The sequence below is a fragment of the Triticum aestivum genome, chromosome 7D (assembly GCF_018294505.1).
Source record: "Triticum aestivum cultivar Chinese Spring chromosome 7D, IWGSC CS RefSeq v2.1, whole genome shotgun sequence".
Lineage (NCBI taxonomy): Eukaryota > Viridiplantae > Streptophyta > Magnoliopsida > Poales > Poaceae > Triticum > Triticum aestivum.
Window position 1 is genome coordinate 208,399,899 of NC_057814.1, and position 15,520 is coordinate 208,415,418.

Here is a 15,520-nt window from a genome sequence, read left to right on the forward strand (position 1 = left end):
AGAAACTTTTTGGTATGCCTTTGGGGTGCCCCCCTCCCACGTATGTAAAGGGGGAGGAGAGGTGGCCGGCCCTAGGAGGTGGCGTGCCATGGGGGGAGTCCTACTTGGACTCCTAGTCCAAGTAAGATTCGCCCCCCCCCCTTTCCTAGTCCAAGTAGGAGAGAAGAAGGGAAAGAGGAAAGAAGAGAAGGAAGGAGGGGGCGCCGCCCCCTCCCCTTGTCCAATTCGGACTAGGCAAGAGGGCGTGCGCCACCTCTGGCCGGCCCTCTCTCTTCTCCACTAAGGCCCATTGTGGCCCATTAATCCCCCGGGGGGTTCCGGTAACCCCCCGGTACTCCGGAAAATGCCCGAACCTATCCGAAACCATTCCAGTGTCCAAACATAACCTTCCAATATATCAATATTTATGTCTCGGCCATTTCGAGACTCCTCGTCATGTCTGTGATCTTATCTGGGACTCCGAACAAACTTCGGTTCATCAAAACACGAGACTCATAATACAAATCGTCATCGAACGTTAAGCGTGCGGACCCTACGGGTTCAAGAACTATGTAGGCATGACCGAGACACATCTCCGGTCAATAACCAATAGCGAAACCTGGATGCTCATATTGGCTCCCACATATTCTACGAAGATCTTTATCGGTCAAACCACATAACAACATACGTCATTCCCTTTGTCATCGATATGTTACTTGCCCGAGATTCGATCGTCGGTATCCTCATACCTAGTTCAATCTCGTTACCGGTAACTCTCTTTACTCGTTCCGTAATGCATCATCCCGTAACTAACTCATTAGTCACATTGCTTGCAAGGCCTATAGTGATGTGCATTACCGAGAGGGCCCAGAGATACCTCTCCGATACTCGGAGTGACAAATCCTAATCTCGATCTATGTCAACTCAACAAACACCATCGGAGGCACCTATAGAGCATCTTTATAACTCTGTTGGAAAAGGCAGTGCCTAGGAGGCGCTTAGGCACTCCTAGGCGCTAGGCGATGGCCAAACGCTTCGCCTAGGGCATAAATGGAAGTCTAGGCAGGGTAAGTAACAAATTGTTTACCCAAGCGAGAAATCATGACATATTGCACTAAAATGCCAAACATGACACATTCAAATGTTAGTAGCTAGTACTTTTCTTATTTATCTGCCCTAAATTAACATCAATACACATATAATAACCCAATAACCCTGATAGTATAAGCTATATTACCGTCTAGGCCGCGCCTAGGGCTCTTAAGCAACGCCTAGGCACTAGGCGAAGGCGAACCGCCTCGCTTACGCCTACCGCTTTTTCCAACCTTCTAATCACCCAGTTACATTGTGACGTTTGATAGCACACAAAGTGTTCCTCCGGTATTCGGGAGCTGCATAATCTCATAGTCAGAGGAATATGTATAAGTCGTGAAGAAAGCAATAGCAATAAAACTAAACGATCATTATGCTAAGCTAACGGATGGGTCTTGTCGATCACATCATTCTCCTAATGATGTGATCCCGTTCATCAAATGACAACACATGTCTATGGTCAGGAAACTTAACCATCTTTGATTAACGAGCTAGTCAAGTAGAGGCATACTAGGGACATTCTGTTTTATCTATGTATTCACACATGTACTAAGTTTCCGGTTAATACAATTCTAGCATGAATAATAAAAATTTATCATGATATAAGGAAATATAAATAACAACTTTATTATTGCCTCTAGGGCATATTTCCTTCACCACCTCCACCTCCCGCGTTCTACATCTCACCGCCGGCAGCTGCAGCACGCATGTGGTCGTACGTCAAGGCGGAGATATGCAAGCGAACTTGGAGACGGGCACGCCGCTACCATGGAGCGACATGCACATCCCCAATAACTGGCATCTCTCCGCGGATCGGGTGCCCATTCCACCGATCCCGGTGGACGGCCGTGCCCGCCGGACCTCGCCGACGATGCGAGGTACGCTGTGGACTTCCCGATATGGGATACTTGGCTCCGCGACAAGCATGATCTGCGACAGCAATCCTTCTTTGTCGGCCATGCTCCGAGCCCCCCGTGGGCGATCTCTGCCAGTCGTGCGAGCGCTCCCAGCCCGCCCCAGCAGCGCGAGCTAGGCTAGTACGCGGCGTCACTCCCACTCCTTCCTCGTCGCCGTCCCCGCCACTACCTGCTCTGATGACCGCCGAGGACGAGGCGGAGCTTGTGAGGTGGGTGATGGAGGACTCCATCCACACCCACGATGAGCGCCAATGGGAGGACCTCGATGTGATGTTGGCCGTGTTCGCGGCCGGCGACGTCGTCATCCCGGAGCTCGACGTCGTGGTCAAGGGGGAAGCCATGGAGGTGGAGGGGGAGGAGCCCATGATGTGGAACCCAACACGTGGTCACCATCGCCGCCACAGCTAGAGGTTGTGTAGGCGCCACCGCAGTCGCCTTCCGCCTGGCTGGGGCCGCAAGCCCACCTCTGGACTCCGCCAGCCTACATCGACCTCACGGGCGGCGACGACGGCAACGGCAACTGAAGACGACGGCGGCGACGGGCTGTCTAGTTTTTTATGTCTTTTAATTTTAAGTTTAGTTAAGAAATGTGTTGGACTGGCCTTTTGTGGACATTTATGTTTATATTAATGTCTTTAAATTATTTTTGCATTGTCTATTTGCGTTCAATTTTTTTTCGCGAATACGCAAAGATTGCGTATCATTTCATTGATAGGGAGAAGAGAACGTTACAAAGAAAGAACATTACATAGAGATGAAAGGAGTACACCACACCAAAATGTGGGAAAACAGAAAAGAAACAACACAGCCCAAAACTAGCCTAGCTCGAACTCCAACCAAGAAAGGTGAGGAGACGAGACATAAGATACCAAGGCCGCGTCATGACCAACGCGAGGCACCCACAACACGTGGCTACGACTCAAGAGCCGACCGGATCAACGTACCCCCCACCAGAAGCGCCTAGAAGAATCGGCAAGTGGGTTGTAGGACACAGCCAGGCCTGAGGAAGGAACCATGGAGGAAGAGCCGACGATGTCGTACATTGTGCCCCAGATGCCCATGCCTGGAGAAGCACCCACACCAAGCACGGCACCCGACAACTCCAAATCAAAAACCCAGGACGCCACGAGCAGCCAAGACAACACCTTAATGAAGGTGACAGCGTTGAGACGCCGTTGCCGTCCGATCTAGAGAACCGGATCTAGAGTTTCCCCCGGTGCTCGAAGATGGGCACGGATAAGGCCACGGCAGCGCCTTCATGAAGGAGACAGCACCCGCAGGTGTCGCCGCTGCCAGCACATCTGTGCAGGGATTTCGCCCCGGTCTGACCGAACAATCCCAATGTCGCAGGAAGATTCGGAGATGTGGGAACCACCACTGGCTGGAGCCACTACTGCAGGGAGGCAAGCTCCACCCGTCGTCGAATAGAGGAGGCACCGGGCGCCGCCGAACCCGCCACCAACCGCAATCCCGTTGTACACACAAGAGCCGCCACTGCCCAGAACCACCGCCACCAGCTAGCCTGAGAGAGAGCGAAGCATGCATGGACCAAGCCACCGGGAGAGAAGAGGCCGGTGGACCTGGCTGCAACAAGTGCCGGGGGATAGGGGTCGCCCGAGGTAGAGCAGGCAAAGATTGGAGGAGAGGGGGTGCTAGAGGAGGAGGTGGTACTGGAGGGACAGGGGAGACAACGTCGTGGCGTGGCGGAGAGGACCACCGACGAACAGGAACCCGTAGCAACGCCGGCACGAGGTGCGGCGGCCACCCCAAGATCCAGCGTCGGGGGGTTGGGGGTCACCGAGGTGCGAGGGAGGTCAAGGCCGGGAGCAGGGGAACCGATTCGCGGGGGAGAGGACCACCGGCGGCAGCCCCTGCGGAGCAGCCGCGACCACCATGAGATCCAGTGCGCGGGGGGGGGGGGGGCGAGCAGAGGCCCGAGCGTGAGGGAATGGATCCCGTCGCCGCCGACAAGCTTTGCCCGATGAGTGCCGGCAGCAGCGAGGGAAGGTGGCGAGGGCGGCACGCCGGCGGCGGTGGCTAGGGTTCCTGCCCGAGCCGCCTCCAGAGCCGCCTCCAGGGAGACGACGCGGGGGGCGGTAGATTACTTGCTCTTGTTCGCGTTCAAATTTCAAGTCCAAAAAACAGACAAATTGGGATGCGACGGGCCTGTTGGAGGCACCGGCGATTAAGAGTAGATGCTTGTGTCCATTTCGCTGACCTAAACGGATAAAATCCGCCGACCTAAACGGATAAAATTCGTACAAAACGGAAGACACTCATAATTGCCTGGGATAATAATACTCCCGTTTCAGGGCGCTGCACGTGTGGGTCTCCAGGTCGGGAGTCGCCGGTCAGACGTTCCCGTGACCGAATCCAACGACATCGGCCCGGGTCTTCCACCCATACCCACTGCCACTAGTGAGTAACGCTGCCCATCCATGGACAGCTTCTGCTCCAACTTCCCACGCTCGCGTCCACACGGTTCTGCTCTACACCTATGTTAGCATCCAACGCAGCGTTGTCGCCGCTGGCTCACCATTCCAACATATAGCAGAGACAGGAAGCTACTCTTACGGACAAATCTTGATGTACTCCCTCCGTTCTTAAATATTTGTCTTTTTAGAGATTTCAAATGAACTACCACATACGGATGTATATACTACATAGATGTATATAGAATGTAGATTCACTCATTTTACTTCGTATGTAGTCACTTGTTGAAATCTCTAGAAAGACAAATATTTAGGAACGGGGGATTATATATTAGAGGCAAGCAGTCTAGTCTAATGCTGTTCTACTACTGTATATATTAGTCACTTGATTGCTACACCATTGCTGCATCGTGCAATAAGAAGCAAAAATTCTGAATATGAGGGATGGCCACCATAGCAAACTGAGACTTGGAACAAGAAATCACGGTAACAAATACGAAAGCAACAGGCCAGGAGCAATGACAGCTAAATTCGACGAAAGGATGCTCTCGGGGCAAAATTTAGGCTTAGCAAAAAGCAGCCACAATGCCAAACAAACACGATGTCAACAAGCATCATCACAATGACTCTTGATACAGTTTTAGTTCAAAATTAGTGCAGGTGCACACACAACCTCAGCACTTTAAAGCTGGCCGCAGAAGATAAACAAGCTCACACCTGTAAGGGTCTCTTTGATTCAAAGGGTTTTCATAGGATCTTTGAAGGATTAGAATCCTTAGGAATTTTTCCTACGTTGATCGTTTGATTCGTAGGATTGAATCCTGTAGGATTTTTCCCAAAGATTCATTTGTACTACATTTCACAGGAATTTTAACATCCACTCCAACCTCTTGGAAGAAATCCTTTGTTTTTCTCGTGGCACAATCAAACAAACTCAAATCCCATAGGGATAATGGACATGCCATTCCAATCCTACGCTTTCCCTATTCCTATGTTTTTGCAATCCTATGAATCAAAGAGGCCCTAAGATAAGCCGAGGAACATAAGCAGCTACTTGGTGTCTTCTTCCACTTACACACATGACAAGAGGCGCTGGTTTCCCTTTCTTTCTCGACGTCCTGGCCAGGTTAAAGCAAGAAAGTCAACCGGTCATTGCTAACAAAAGATGGCATCGACTTTGCTTGCTTGGTTAGTGTTACTTCTCAAGCAAATTGTAGGAGGCTCCCTGATGGAAGGTCGGGTAGCCCATGCCTCGGGACAGAACTTCACGAGCGGCGTAGCATCCAGGCCACGTGGGAGCGCTTGCAAACTGCAGCCCCGGGAAGGTATGCGCTAGTGGCAGATTCGCTGCAGCCACTGGAGCATCCGCTTCAAGTGGCGACTCCTCCAGCATCTGCACAACAGCTGCATTTCCATCTGTAGACGACAAATCATTCAGCTGTGCATCCTCAGGTGTCAGCTGTCCTTCCTCAGGTGGGGAGTCTTCCAGGATTCGCTGTCCTTCCTCAGGTGGGGAGTCTTCCAGGATTCGCTGTCCTTCCTCAGGTGGGGAGTCTTCCAGGATTCGGTATTGAACTCCAGCTGCATTTTCTGGTGCAGACGGTGGGTCTCCCAGCCCATGCTGGGCATCAGCTGATGTTACCTCGTCACAATCAGCAGGATCGGTTGGTTGCTTGGCAGATACACTTGCAATATGATCGTTGGTAGGCTCATGATCAGAGGTTGACACAGTTTGGTTTTGATTCCGAGAAGCACTTCTGCCTGACAACGAAATGCTCATGTCAGATTCAGCTGCCCTGACTGCAAAATACTCATGGGTTGGAGGGTCATTTCCACCTGGAGTATCATAGTTGCGAGGTTGCCCTGATCGGCCGTTGGTATCAGTCCAGTAGTCACCTGGAGAACTAGTGGTATCATGGTATGTGTCAGCCAACAACTGGTCTATCACGGAGGCTTCTGCTTGTCGCTCTCCTTGCATTTCTTCGTCAGGGATGCACGCCTCACCCTCACTGCCCATTTCCAAATCGCCACTGGTGCTCATATATGCATTGCCTGCGTTGTCCCTTTGTGAATCATTATAGCACGGTCTTCTGCTGCAGAGGTGCCCCTTTGATTTAGCAATCTCATTATGTTTCTGAGCAAAATCACTACGGCTCCATAGAGAAAGAGGAGGAGGTGATAGATTCCACTGATCCATCTGCTTATTATCAGCATCAAACGATCCAGGCAAATAGAACGACTGCGTAATTTTCCAAAAGAAACATCAGGAACGAAATTCTATCATCAGCGTTAAAGTATAGGAGTTCTCAAGGGGAACAGTCCAAACATACCTTTCCTGCGAGCTGATTAGAATCCTCCCATATTAGCTCATAAGGTGGGTATTTTTTATCCAACCTACACATCATCAAGTGTGGAATATTGTTGGAGATTAAGAGAAGCAGAAAGCTATATGGGGATGAATAAAGAGAAAAGCAGTACCTTTCTGTTTCCTTGGGAACAATAAGAATTATCAGCTTTGGCTTGAAACTTAGGGCTTTGTTGATGAACTGGTTTGCAAGCGAAGCTTTAAACCCAAAAGGAGGGTTCAGCCCCATGATCTGACGATAACAGCATATACTGAATACATAAAATCTGGAAGTTTGCCATAATGGACGTGAGCAAAGTAACACTAGCTATACCAATCGGGATCCGGCAGGCAATTCATCTGGTTGAACAGTCATCCAGTCTCGCCTCTCAAAATTGAAATCATTCTGGAGAAATATTTATAATGCTGTATCAGTCCGCTGTGCACAACACTTCAACGAATCAAAAATTTGCTAAGGGAGTAGCAAAAGACATTGGATGCCTGGTCAGGCTCCTATATCTGCAATTAACTATTTCATAGTACATGGAATATTAACTAAACTATTAAAGATAAAAATGGACCATGTATAACAATTGGAGAAATGCAAGCACCTTTGGCTGGATGAGATCATAGTTTTTATAGAAGCAATTCTTTTCAGAAGCTTCGAGCTTTTCCTTCAATAATGTGCTAAAATCATTTGAACCACAGCAGAAGTCAACGACCTAAAAGAATAAGAAAAATGCACAGGTCATGATAAACAGCTTCTGTTGGACATATTGCAGTCAAATTTGAATCTGGGTCCATAAAATAAGTGGTGAGGTAACTTCCAGAGTTGAGACAGAAAAATGAACAGAAGCTAGAATTCATGAATAAAAATAGTCCAAACATGCACATTATGAGCAGATTCTAGTTAATCCAAGAATGGCAAGTAGTCCAAGCAGGTGATCATATTGCATTATTACAAACTGGTAGAAACTTTAATAAAACAAAATCAGTGGTAAACTTTTTATGCAGACAAACATAATGCAATGTTTTATTCAAACAATTGCCTCAGTATTTTTTTTACCGGCGCATCACCATCTGAATTGGCTGTCTAAGATTGTTACTGACAGCATATATGTATGATAACACTGAGTATAAAAAAATCCATGACTGAATGATCAAAATAACAGATTTTATGCATGTATGAGATGAGATGGAAGTGGACTATAATAGGTGCATCACTTATGCATGTTTACAATTCAAGACTTAAGTAACAAAAACCAAAACAGAAATTTACCATATCACCACTTTGAACATACCATTGTAACTTATCTACAATCTGCACAAAATCACCAGAGTTACTTCAGCAAGACAGATTAAGAATGCAGTCAGGAACAGGAAGCAACCTAGAGTATATACAAAGCTTGAACTAACCATAACCTTCTAAGCAAGATAACAAGCACAATTTTCAACCCAAAGAAAGAGAACAAAATGAAACCAGAGATTGAAGAGTAGCCGCTGTACAAAACAAATAATGTGCTGTTTGGAAAAATTGTATTTATTGGAAAAGTTTTGGTATGCAAGTCAAATTTCAACAAAATACCAGAACTTTATGAAGAAATACTATTATTAAAAACATGCCCTAAAGAGCAAGTATATTGTAGTTTACCACTACCTAATTTGGCAACAGTTCCACACAACCACCAGGGGTAGTATTTTTATGCATTTATAAAATTGTGTCTCAGAAACAGGTATCTTCGTAAAGTACCTGCTGACCATTCTTAAGTGCAAGGGAATAGTAGCCATGCGGTTTTCTGCAACAGGTATCAAATTAGGAGGTGCAGATTGCTAATTTAACCCCCAAACTTTTTAACTTGGTTTTTACCTAGAATTCTGTTTATAACCAACAGAGAAAGAAGTTGATCTCGAACGCGTTTTAACATTACATTAGTCACACAAATTCTTGCATAATAAATATATCTTGGTTTCACCTAGAATTCTGTTTATAGCCAACAGAAACAAAAAATGATATAGATGATTTTTAAACATTAATATTAGTTACGCCAAATTCCTGAATAAGAAATATGTTACCCAAGTTTTTTGTCCTTTGTGCACAATGCAAGACTTAATGTTTAATACTAAGATCATTCAAGGGGAGAGGACAAGATTCGAGGTAGCAGATTTGTCTAGATTCTTAGCAGCACAAGATAAAGGATTAGATGATTCAAGTGGAGAGGAGAAGATTCGAGAGAGCAGATTAAGTTCACTGTTGCTTAGCCCTAAAGCAAAACCCCTCTTTAATCAGAGGGAGGCTTCTACCTACCTCAATATATAAGAGATAAAAAGACTACCAAATAAAGATAACCAGCCCCTAAAGGACCGAATCTTACAAGGTCCCAACAAATGCTGCTGCCAAGTGCAAATTCACAGTTTCAATGCACTTTGTATCTTCTTTAATATTCTTACTGTAATTTGCAGTAAAAAACATGGTTGAATACTACCAAATCATGTTGACTCATTCATTTGTCGTCTATATATTAAAATGTGCAAGTTCTTTGATCTTTGGGATCAAAGGTAAATCTTACTGTGGTAGCTAACGTTGGCTACCAAGGTTGTAGGGTGGGATACTTTTGCTGGATGGAAGGGTCGTTGCCGTGCAGGCGCCGTGGTACAGTAAAAGGTAGTGGGGAAAGATGGGAGAATTAGAGGGGTAGAAGAGAAGCATAGGTAGGACCTAGATATTTCCTTGCTTGCCTCCTTACAAGGGGAATACACCCTTATATAGACCCTTTAGGTTGAATTACTGTTCACTGAACAGTAATTCAACACACTCTGGATAACTCAAGACTAGGCTGGGTTCATCTAAGAGACAATTGGATTCTACCCACAGACTCTTCTACTAGGACACACTCCCTGGATACTTCTAGACTAGTCTGGGTTCATCTAGGAGATGACAAGACTCTTCCCACAAACAGACTCTTCTACCAGGACACACACACACCCTCACCCTGGATACTTCTAGACTTAGCTTAATAGACAACTGGACCCTAAGATGCCACAAACAACACTTACTGAGAAACAGCCTTGTTGAATCTGCACATAACTAGTTTTTCAACCATGACTAAGTGCCAACTCTACTCTGGGTAATTAATGTGAGCATTAACCAACTACTCCGTCCGTTCCAAATTACTCGTCGCAGAAATGGATGTATCTAGAACTAAAATGGATGCCAATTTGGGATCAGGCATACATGGACAAACATATCATATGACCGATTTCAACACAACAAGCAGGATATTTTCATGTCAGAACACTACTCAGAAGTCGCAACATGACAAGTTGCTACCAGAACATAGTGAACAGAAGATAACTCTATATAGCAGGAACAAACAAGACATATTTTAAATAATGTGTAGACCTACCTTCTCGAGCTTGTCCAGTTTTGTAAAATGCCGACCATAAGATGTATAGCGCGTGCCATGAAGAAACGGGGCAAGATATATATTCAGTTTGTTCTGCACATAATAGTTCATAATATCATGTATATTGCAATCGTAGGCATACCATGTCAGAGGAAAAACTACAAGCATGTATCTCATACTCCCTCCGTTTCTTAATATTTGTCTTTTTAGTGATTTCAAATGGACTACCACATACGGATGTATATAGACATATTTTAGAGTGTAGATTCACTCATTTTGCTCCGTATGTAGTCACTTGTTGAAATCTCTAGAAAGACAAATATTTAGGAACGGAGGGAGTAGATCATTACGATAACTTTCAGTATCTCAATGTCCAATTATCAGTTATCACAAACAGCCAAATTCTACAATCCTAAAAACACAAGGATGAAACGAAAGAATGAATTTGCATGTACCTTCCATTTTGCAAGTTGGAAAAGGTCATATGGTGAGCATACATCTTTGGCCTCTTCTATATCCGCACCACTTTCTAACATATGAACCGCAGTCTTAACAGCCTGCCAAGAATACACATCAGCATCAACCAAATACATGGCACAGCTTCTAAGAAAGTGCAGTAGAGTACCTCGACAGATCTTTCCACCTTTCCCAATGTAACTTTATCAGTATTCTTCATAAATGATGTGTACGTAGACGAAACAACTAGCTGTTTCTGTACATCCTCAATAGTTATATTTGATGATGCTTTCTGTGCAAAGTCATAAATCCTGAGAGACTACCACTAGGTTAGTCTCGGTGTTTGCGTTGCGGATTATGGCAACATAAGGAATACAACAGTATTGAAATGCACAAATACTTGGACACAACGTAATGCAAAGGTAGCAGTGCCAGCATTCCTCAGAAATCAAAATATTTAATATGATGGCGGCACATAAACAATTGGGAACAAAGTAAACATGATGACCCTGCATTTAAAGGCTTTTTGTTATCTTGATTGGCACACATCAGCACATACTGTGCAGTTCTATATTTGTTGACACAAGATACACAAACTTTTTGGCTTATCAGATCAGCGTTCTGCAAGAATTTAAGCGTTTCAAGAACCTTTCGCTCATCATCATCAGATGATAAACTCATCAAAAATAACAAGTGTTTTGCAACTGCTTATGTAAATTTACAGGGTGGCGTCCAGTGACCCTTAAGCTTTTCTTATTGTCGTCCACTAACTTTACAACTAAACTTAAACACCCAAATCATCTTAAATCTAACGTACAAGAATTTTGGCACCCCCTCCATTCCCAAATTCAAGCTTTGACTTTTCACACACTCGAATAAACATTTACTAGTACATTCGTTTAGCACATTTGTTACTAAAAATGCAAATAATAATTTTAAGAAAATATTTTGCATGGCAACTATATACGCTCTTATAAATACTTAACCAGTAAACTTAAATTTGTAATCAAGTGCATCTGAAGATCATAGAGAGATGAATAAAGAGCACAGAAGTAAAGAGTGATATATTTACCTCGTCGCCGTGTTTATGTCAACCTCAGGGAATGTGCTAATGGGGATCACTGACATGACTGATTTTTGCATACTGGGATGTTTTGTACCTCCAGGCAGATGTTCTTTCTTCCTTTTCGCTATCGAATTGATGGAGGAAGAACAAGTTGATGTACCGAGGGGTCTTTTGCTACTGGATGATGGGACAGGGAGGCAGTCATCAAGGCGTCGTATCTTAACCCTTCTCAATCCATTCACATTGGATGATTTTTTAGTGATAGGATCATCAGGAAACTTAATATGATCTCTTAGAGGAGTTCGAAGGTTTGGATCAATATTGTGCTTGCTGGCCAAAAAAAAGAATATAGTCAGAAAGATGCACCAACATAGCAAGGAAAACAAATAATTGTCTAAAGGAAACAAATCTTACAGGCAATATATTAAGATGCGATTCTTTGGCAGAAGACCGTCCCATGCCCTTTGGAAAAGGCACACACCATTCTCAATTACGTCATCAAAGACGATTTTCCTATTGACAGGTACATACATGTTAGTTTGATCCAAGGCAGCGTAGTAAATACCAACTAACAAGGAATGCAAACTACAGTCACAAATATGGGAACAAGTTCTCATTGCCTTGGCAGACATCTTCGATGATATGACTTTGGGCACCGTCGGCAAACAGCAAATTGCAGCTCCTTAACCTCCTTGTTTTCACCATATTTACAAACATCACATTTGTGGACTGGGCATGCAAATTTCGCCCCATTGATTATCCTTGTCGTGTACTCAGTTGCTTTTGCTTCATTTTCAGGGAAGAGCAATTGTGCAACACATTTAGCATGATAAAAGTGCCCACAACTTGCTGAAGCACAAGGGAATAGCTACAAGATATAATAATTCAAGTAAGCAGCCAACTAGTCTGCTTGAAATTTCTCAAAACTATATTAGGTAAAAGGGCTTTAACCTCAGGAGGATCTGTTTTCGCTGAACTCAACCTGTGACAGGCAAAACATTGATATCTTTCATGTTCACAATTCTTGCACAGAAAAACTTTCATCGCCTGTAAATATATATAAGCACATCAAAAGATGCCTCGAATAGGTAAAGAACAGTAAAAAAAATGATTCACTCCCAACTGAGGATCAGAATAGATACATCAAACTGATTCCTAGTATAGCCCAATGTTTTGCAGTCTTCACTAGCATCTTTTGTTGCATGAAATGACCGCAGGCACTTGCCTTCACAGCTGCAGATAGTTTAGAAGAAGCACACATCACTAATCATAATGAGAAACTAAGGTTCAACCTAAAATGCTAATGCATGTTCTACATGTATTGGACCAAATACTCATTCTACATGTATTTTATTTTTATGTAACAAAAGGTAAGAACTGATTTCAACAGAAAACTTCCAGAGAATAACACTTAAGCAGTTAACCTAGCTAGTAAACGACATGTAGAGCAAAGCTTGTAAAAGTTAGTAAGCAGATCAAGTACTCCAGGTGAGCACAAAGTGGAATAAAACATCCAACTGTGATACACATATAACCAGGCATGGTTAGAACTCCACCATTTTCCTAGAGGCTAGAGCTTCCATACAAAACAGCAGGCAATTTATAAGCCAAGCTGCATTCTCAATAAGTTGTAGGTCAAGACATCTCCTTGTTAAACAGCATCAAGGTATAGATTATTGCATGATTAGAACTATGAAGCTTAGCGACTATGTTCTCTAATAAAGCCATTTCTACCTATAGAAAGTGCATGTTGATGATTAACAATGGTTTTACTTTGTTTCAAATTCAATAGTTTTAGTAGCGATCCAAACTAATAAACGGTTGAGAATTCTGTAATAAAGAACTACAACTGATTATTCCATTACATTTCATTCAGAGCACAAAAAGGAGAAAACAAATAAACGTGTACCTTGCGATTTCACCACCATTATCACACAAGGCACAAATCAAATCAATGCCGGTGGAACTATCTTCATCAGCAATCTCAGCCATATCTGGTATCAACTGGAAGGTCCTTGTTTCACTTTTACGCCTCTATAAAACCTGTTTAAGCACCACACAAATGTTTGTTTATCATACTGTAGAGCTGTATATGTTTCACAACTCACACAAATTGTTTGAGATACAGCAATATTAATCCACCAAACTTAACATTGACACTCATGCCAATACCTACCCCAAATCACCTTCCTACTGAAGTTGCACGAAGTTATATGGGACCAGAGAAACGCTAGCTAATATTTTTCTGGACTTCCGTTTTCGGCTTCGATGTCCTAATTTAGACCAAGTCAGTATAACATTAAATTGGGAAAACTAAGAAAACCATGTAACTTATCGAACACTGAAACCCCATAAAAAAAGGCATAACTACTTTATCTTGGTTTAAGCACTATTGGCAACAAAACAGAAGCATGATGAAAAATAGGGAGGCAGGCGCACACATACATGCATGCAGGAATGCCTATTTGTGCACGGAAAGTGTATAGACACCTTGACGGTTAAGATCTCCAAATTTCCCCAGTTTCCTCGCTAAATTTAAAAGCAGTCTCAGTTTGTTACGGAGCACTAGTAGCAGAGGGGGTTACAGCGCAGTATCTTCGAACTCCCTGACCCCGAGCCTTACCAAAGAAATTTCAAAAATAATAACCACGAACCCATAAGCCCCGAAAATACAGCAATCGATGCCGTTTGAGAGGACGAGAGATGCAGGAGATATCCGTGGGGCAAAACGCACCACCCGGAAGCCGCCGCCTGCTTCTCGTCGCCCAGTCCTTGAGAGCCTGGCTGTGGAGGCGGCAGCGAACTCGGAGTCGGCGGCGAGAGGCACGGCGAATGCGAGCGGCCAAGTAGGTCGCGGCGAGCGGCAGCGTCGCGGAAGCTTCCTCGCGGCTCTGCCCCCTCGCAAAACCCCCCTAAATCCAAGCAAACCCCGCGCCTTTAAGCGGAATAAAATCGCCGGAAAACGAGAAGGGCGCGGCGATTAAGCTCCCCACCAGCACGGCGAGCAAACGATAGGAATAAATCCGGCCCTTAATTACGAAGACGCATGCGCGTACGGAACTACCCAATCATAGGCAATGCGACCAACCAACCAAATCAAAATGCCACGCCCGGGGAAGACATCCCAAAAAGCAAGCACAAAATATTAACAGAAATAACAACAACAACAACAACAACAACAAAATGCACCAAAATCACCGCAAAACGCAGGCATTCCCCCCACAGATTTCTAGCCGGAAGCGACGCCCCCGATGAAATCGACCCCCCGGTATTTCCAACCAACCGATCGCTTACCTCGCTTACTCAAAGCAGCCGGGCTGCGCCCCCTAGCTTCGCATCAGAAGGCCGCCTCCTCTAGGGTTTTGATCCCCGCGGCCGCTGGCATAACCCCCTCCTCCCGCACAAAACCAACATGAGCAGCAAAAAAAAAAGGCGCACACGATATTTGGGGGGTGAAAGTGGAAGACGAGAATCTCTCTCACACACGCACAGCACAGGGTCTGAGCAAGAGACGTAATGGGGGAGTGGGAGAGAGAAATGGGGAGGCGAGGCGAGGCGTGGCGCTGGTCACGTCCGTTTTATGCTCCGCTCCCTCCCACCGCCTTGCAGCCGTTCTCTAGCCGCTCTCCGTCACGCACACTGAACCGCCGACCCCACCTCACCTGGGCCCATCTGTCGTGAAAGGGGTAGACAACTGCAAGGTAAGAGAGTTTTTAGGGATGCAAGGTAAAAGAGTTGGAAAGGCGTTCTATGCGGGACCCGCCTGTCAGGGGGAGGTTCCGCGTGATACTGGCCGTGGATTAGCCTAGCCTTTTTCGACTACAGGGGAT

At 45.0% G+C, this 15,520-nt stretch overlaps 1 protein-coding gene across 2 annotated transcripts; it reads right to left on the reverse strand.

The window, feature by feature from the left end:
• Nucleotides 1-5,024: 5,024 nt before the first annotated feature.
• On the reverse strand, nucleotides 5,025-15,248 carry LOC123163767 (protein ENHANCED DOWNY MILDEW 2). 2 transcript variants are annotated; one of them, XM_044581151.1, is made up of 17 exons: nucleotides 14,985-15,248; nucleotides 13,867-13,963; nucleotides 13,600-13,733; nucleotides 12,833-12,923; nucleotides 12,642-12,737; nucleotides 12,311-12,558; nucleotides 12,105-12,203; nucleotides 11,697-12,020; nucleotides 10,794-10,935; nucleotides 10,624-10,725; nucleotides 10,169-10,261; nucleotides 8,044-8,085; nucleotides 7,376-7,486; nucleotides 7,099-7,170; nucleotides 6,899-7,017; nucleotides 6,751-6,814; nucleotides 5,025-6,659 (listed from the first exon to the last, which is right to left on the reverse strand). In XM_044581151.1, exons 3-17 carry the CDS (start codon nucleotides 13,680-13,682, stop codon nucleotides 5,616-5,618), a joined length of 2,730 nt encoding a protein of 909 aa, XP_044437086.1. In that variant the 5' UTR covers nucleotides 13,683-13,733; nucleotides 13,867-13,963; nucleotides 14,985-15,248; the 3' UTR covers nucleotides 5,025-5,615. The 2 variants fall into 2 exon arrangements, with proteins under 2 accessions (XP_044437086.1, XP_044437085.1); XM_044581150.1 differs by lacking the exon at nucleotides 13,867-13,963.
• Between the last annotated feature and the right edge of the window lie 272 nt (nucleotides 15,249-15,520).

Bases quoted from the DNA above. Each gene is read 5' to 3' on its own strand.
- LOC123163767 (XM_044581150.1), bottom strand. From the start codon at position 13,682: ATGGCTGAGATTGCTGATGAAGATAGTTCCACCGGCATTGATTTGATT. The intron at 12,559-12,641 runs GTTAAAGCCCTT...TATATCTTGTAG, and splicing joins CGAAAACAGATCCTCCTGAG to CTATTCCCTTGTGCTTCAGC. The intron at 10,262-10,623 runs GTACATGCAAAT...TATTATGTGCAG, and splicing joins TCCAACTTGCAAAATGGAAG to AACAAACTGAATATATATCT.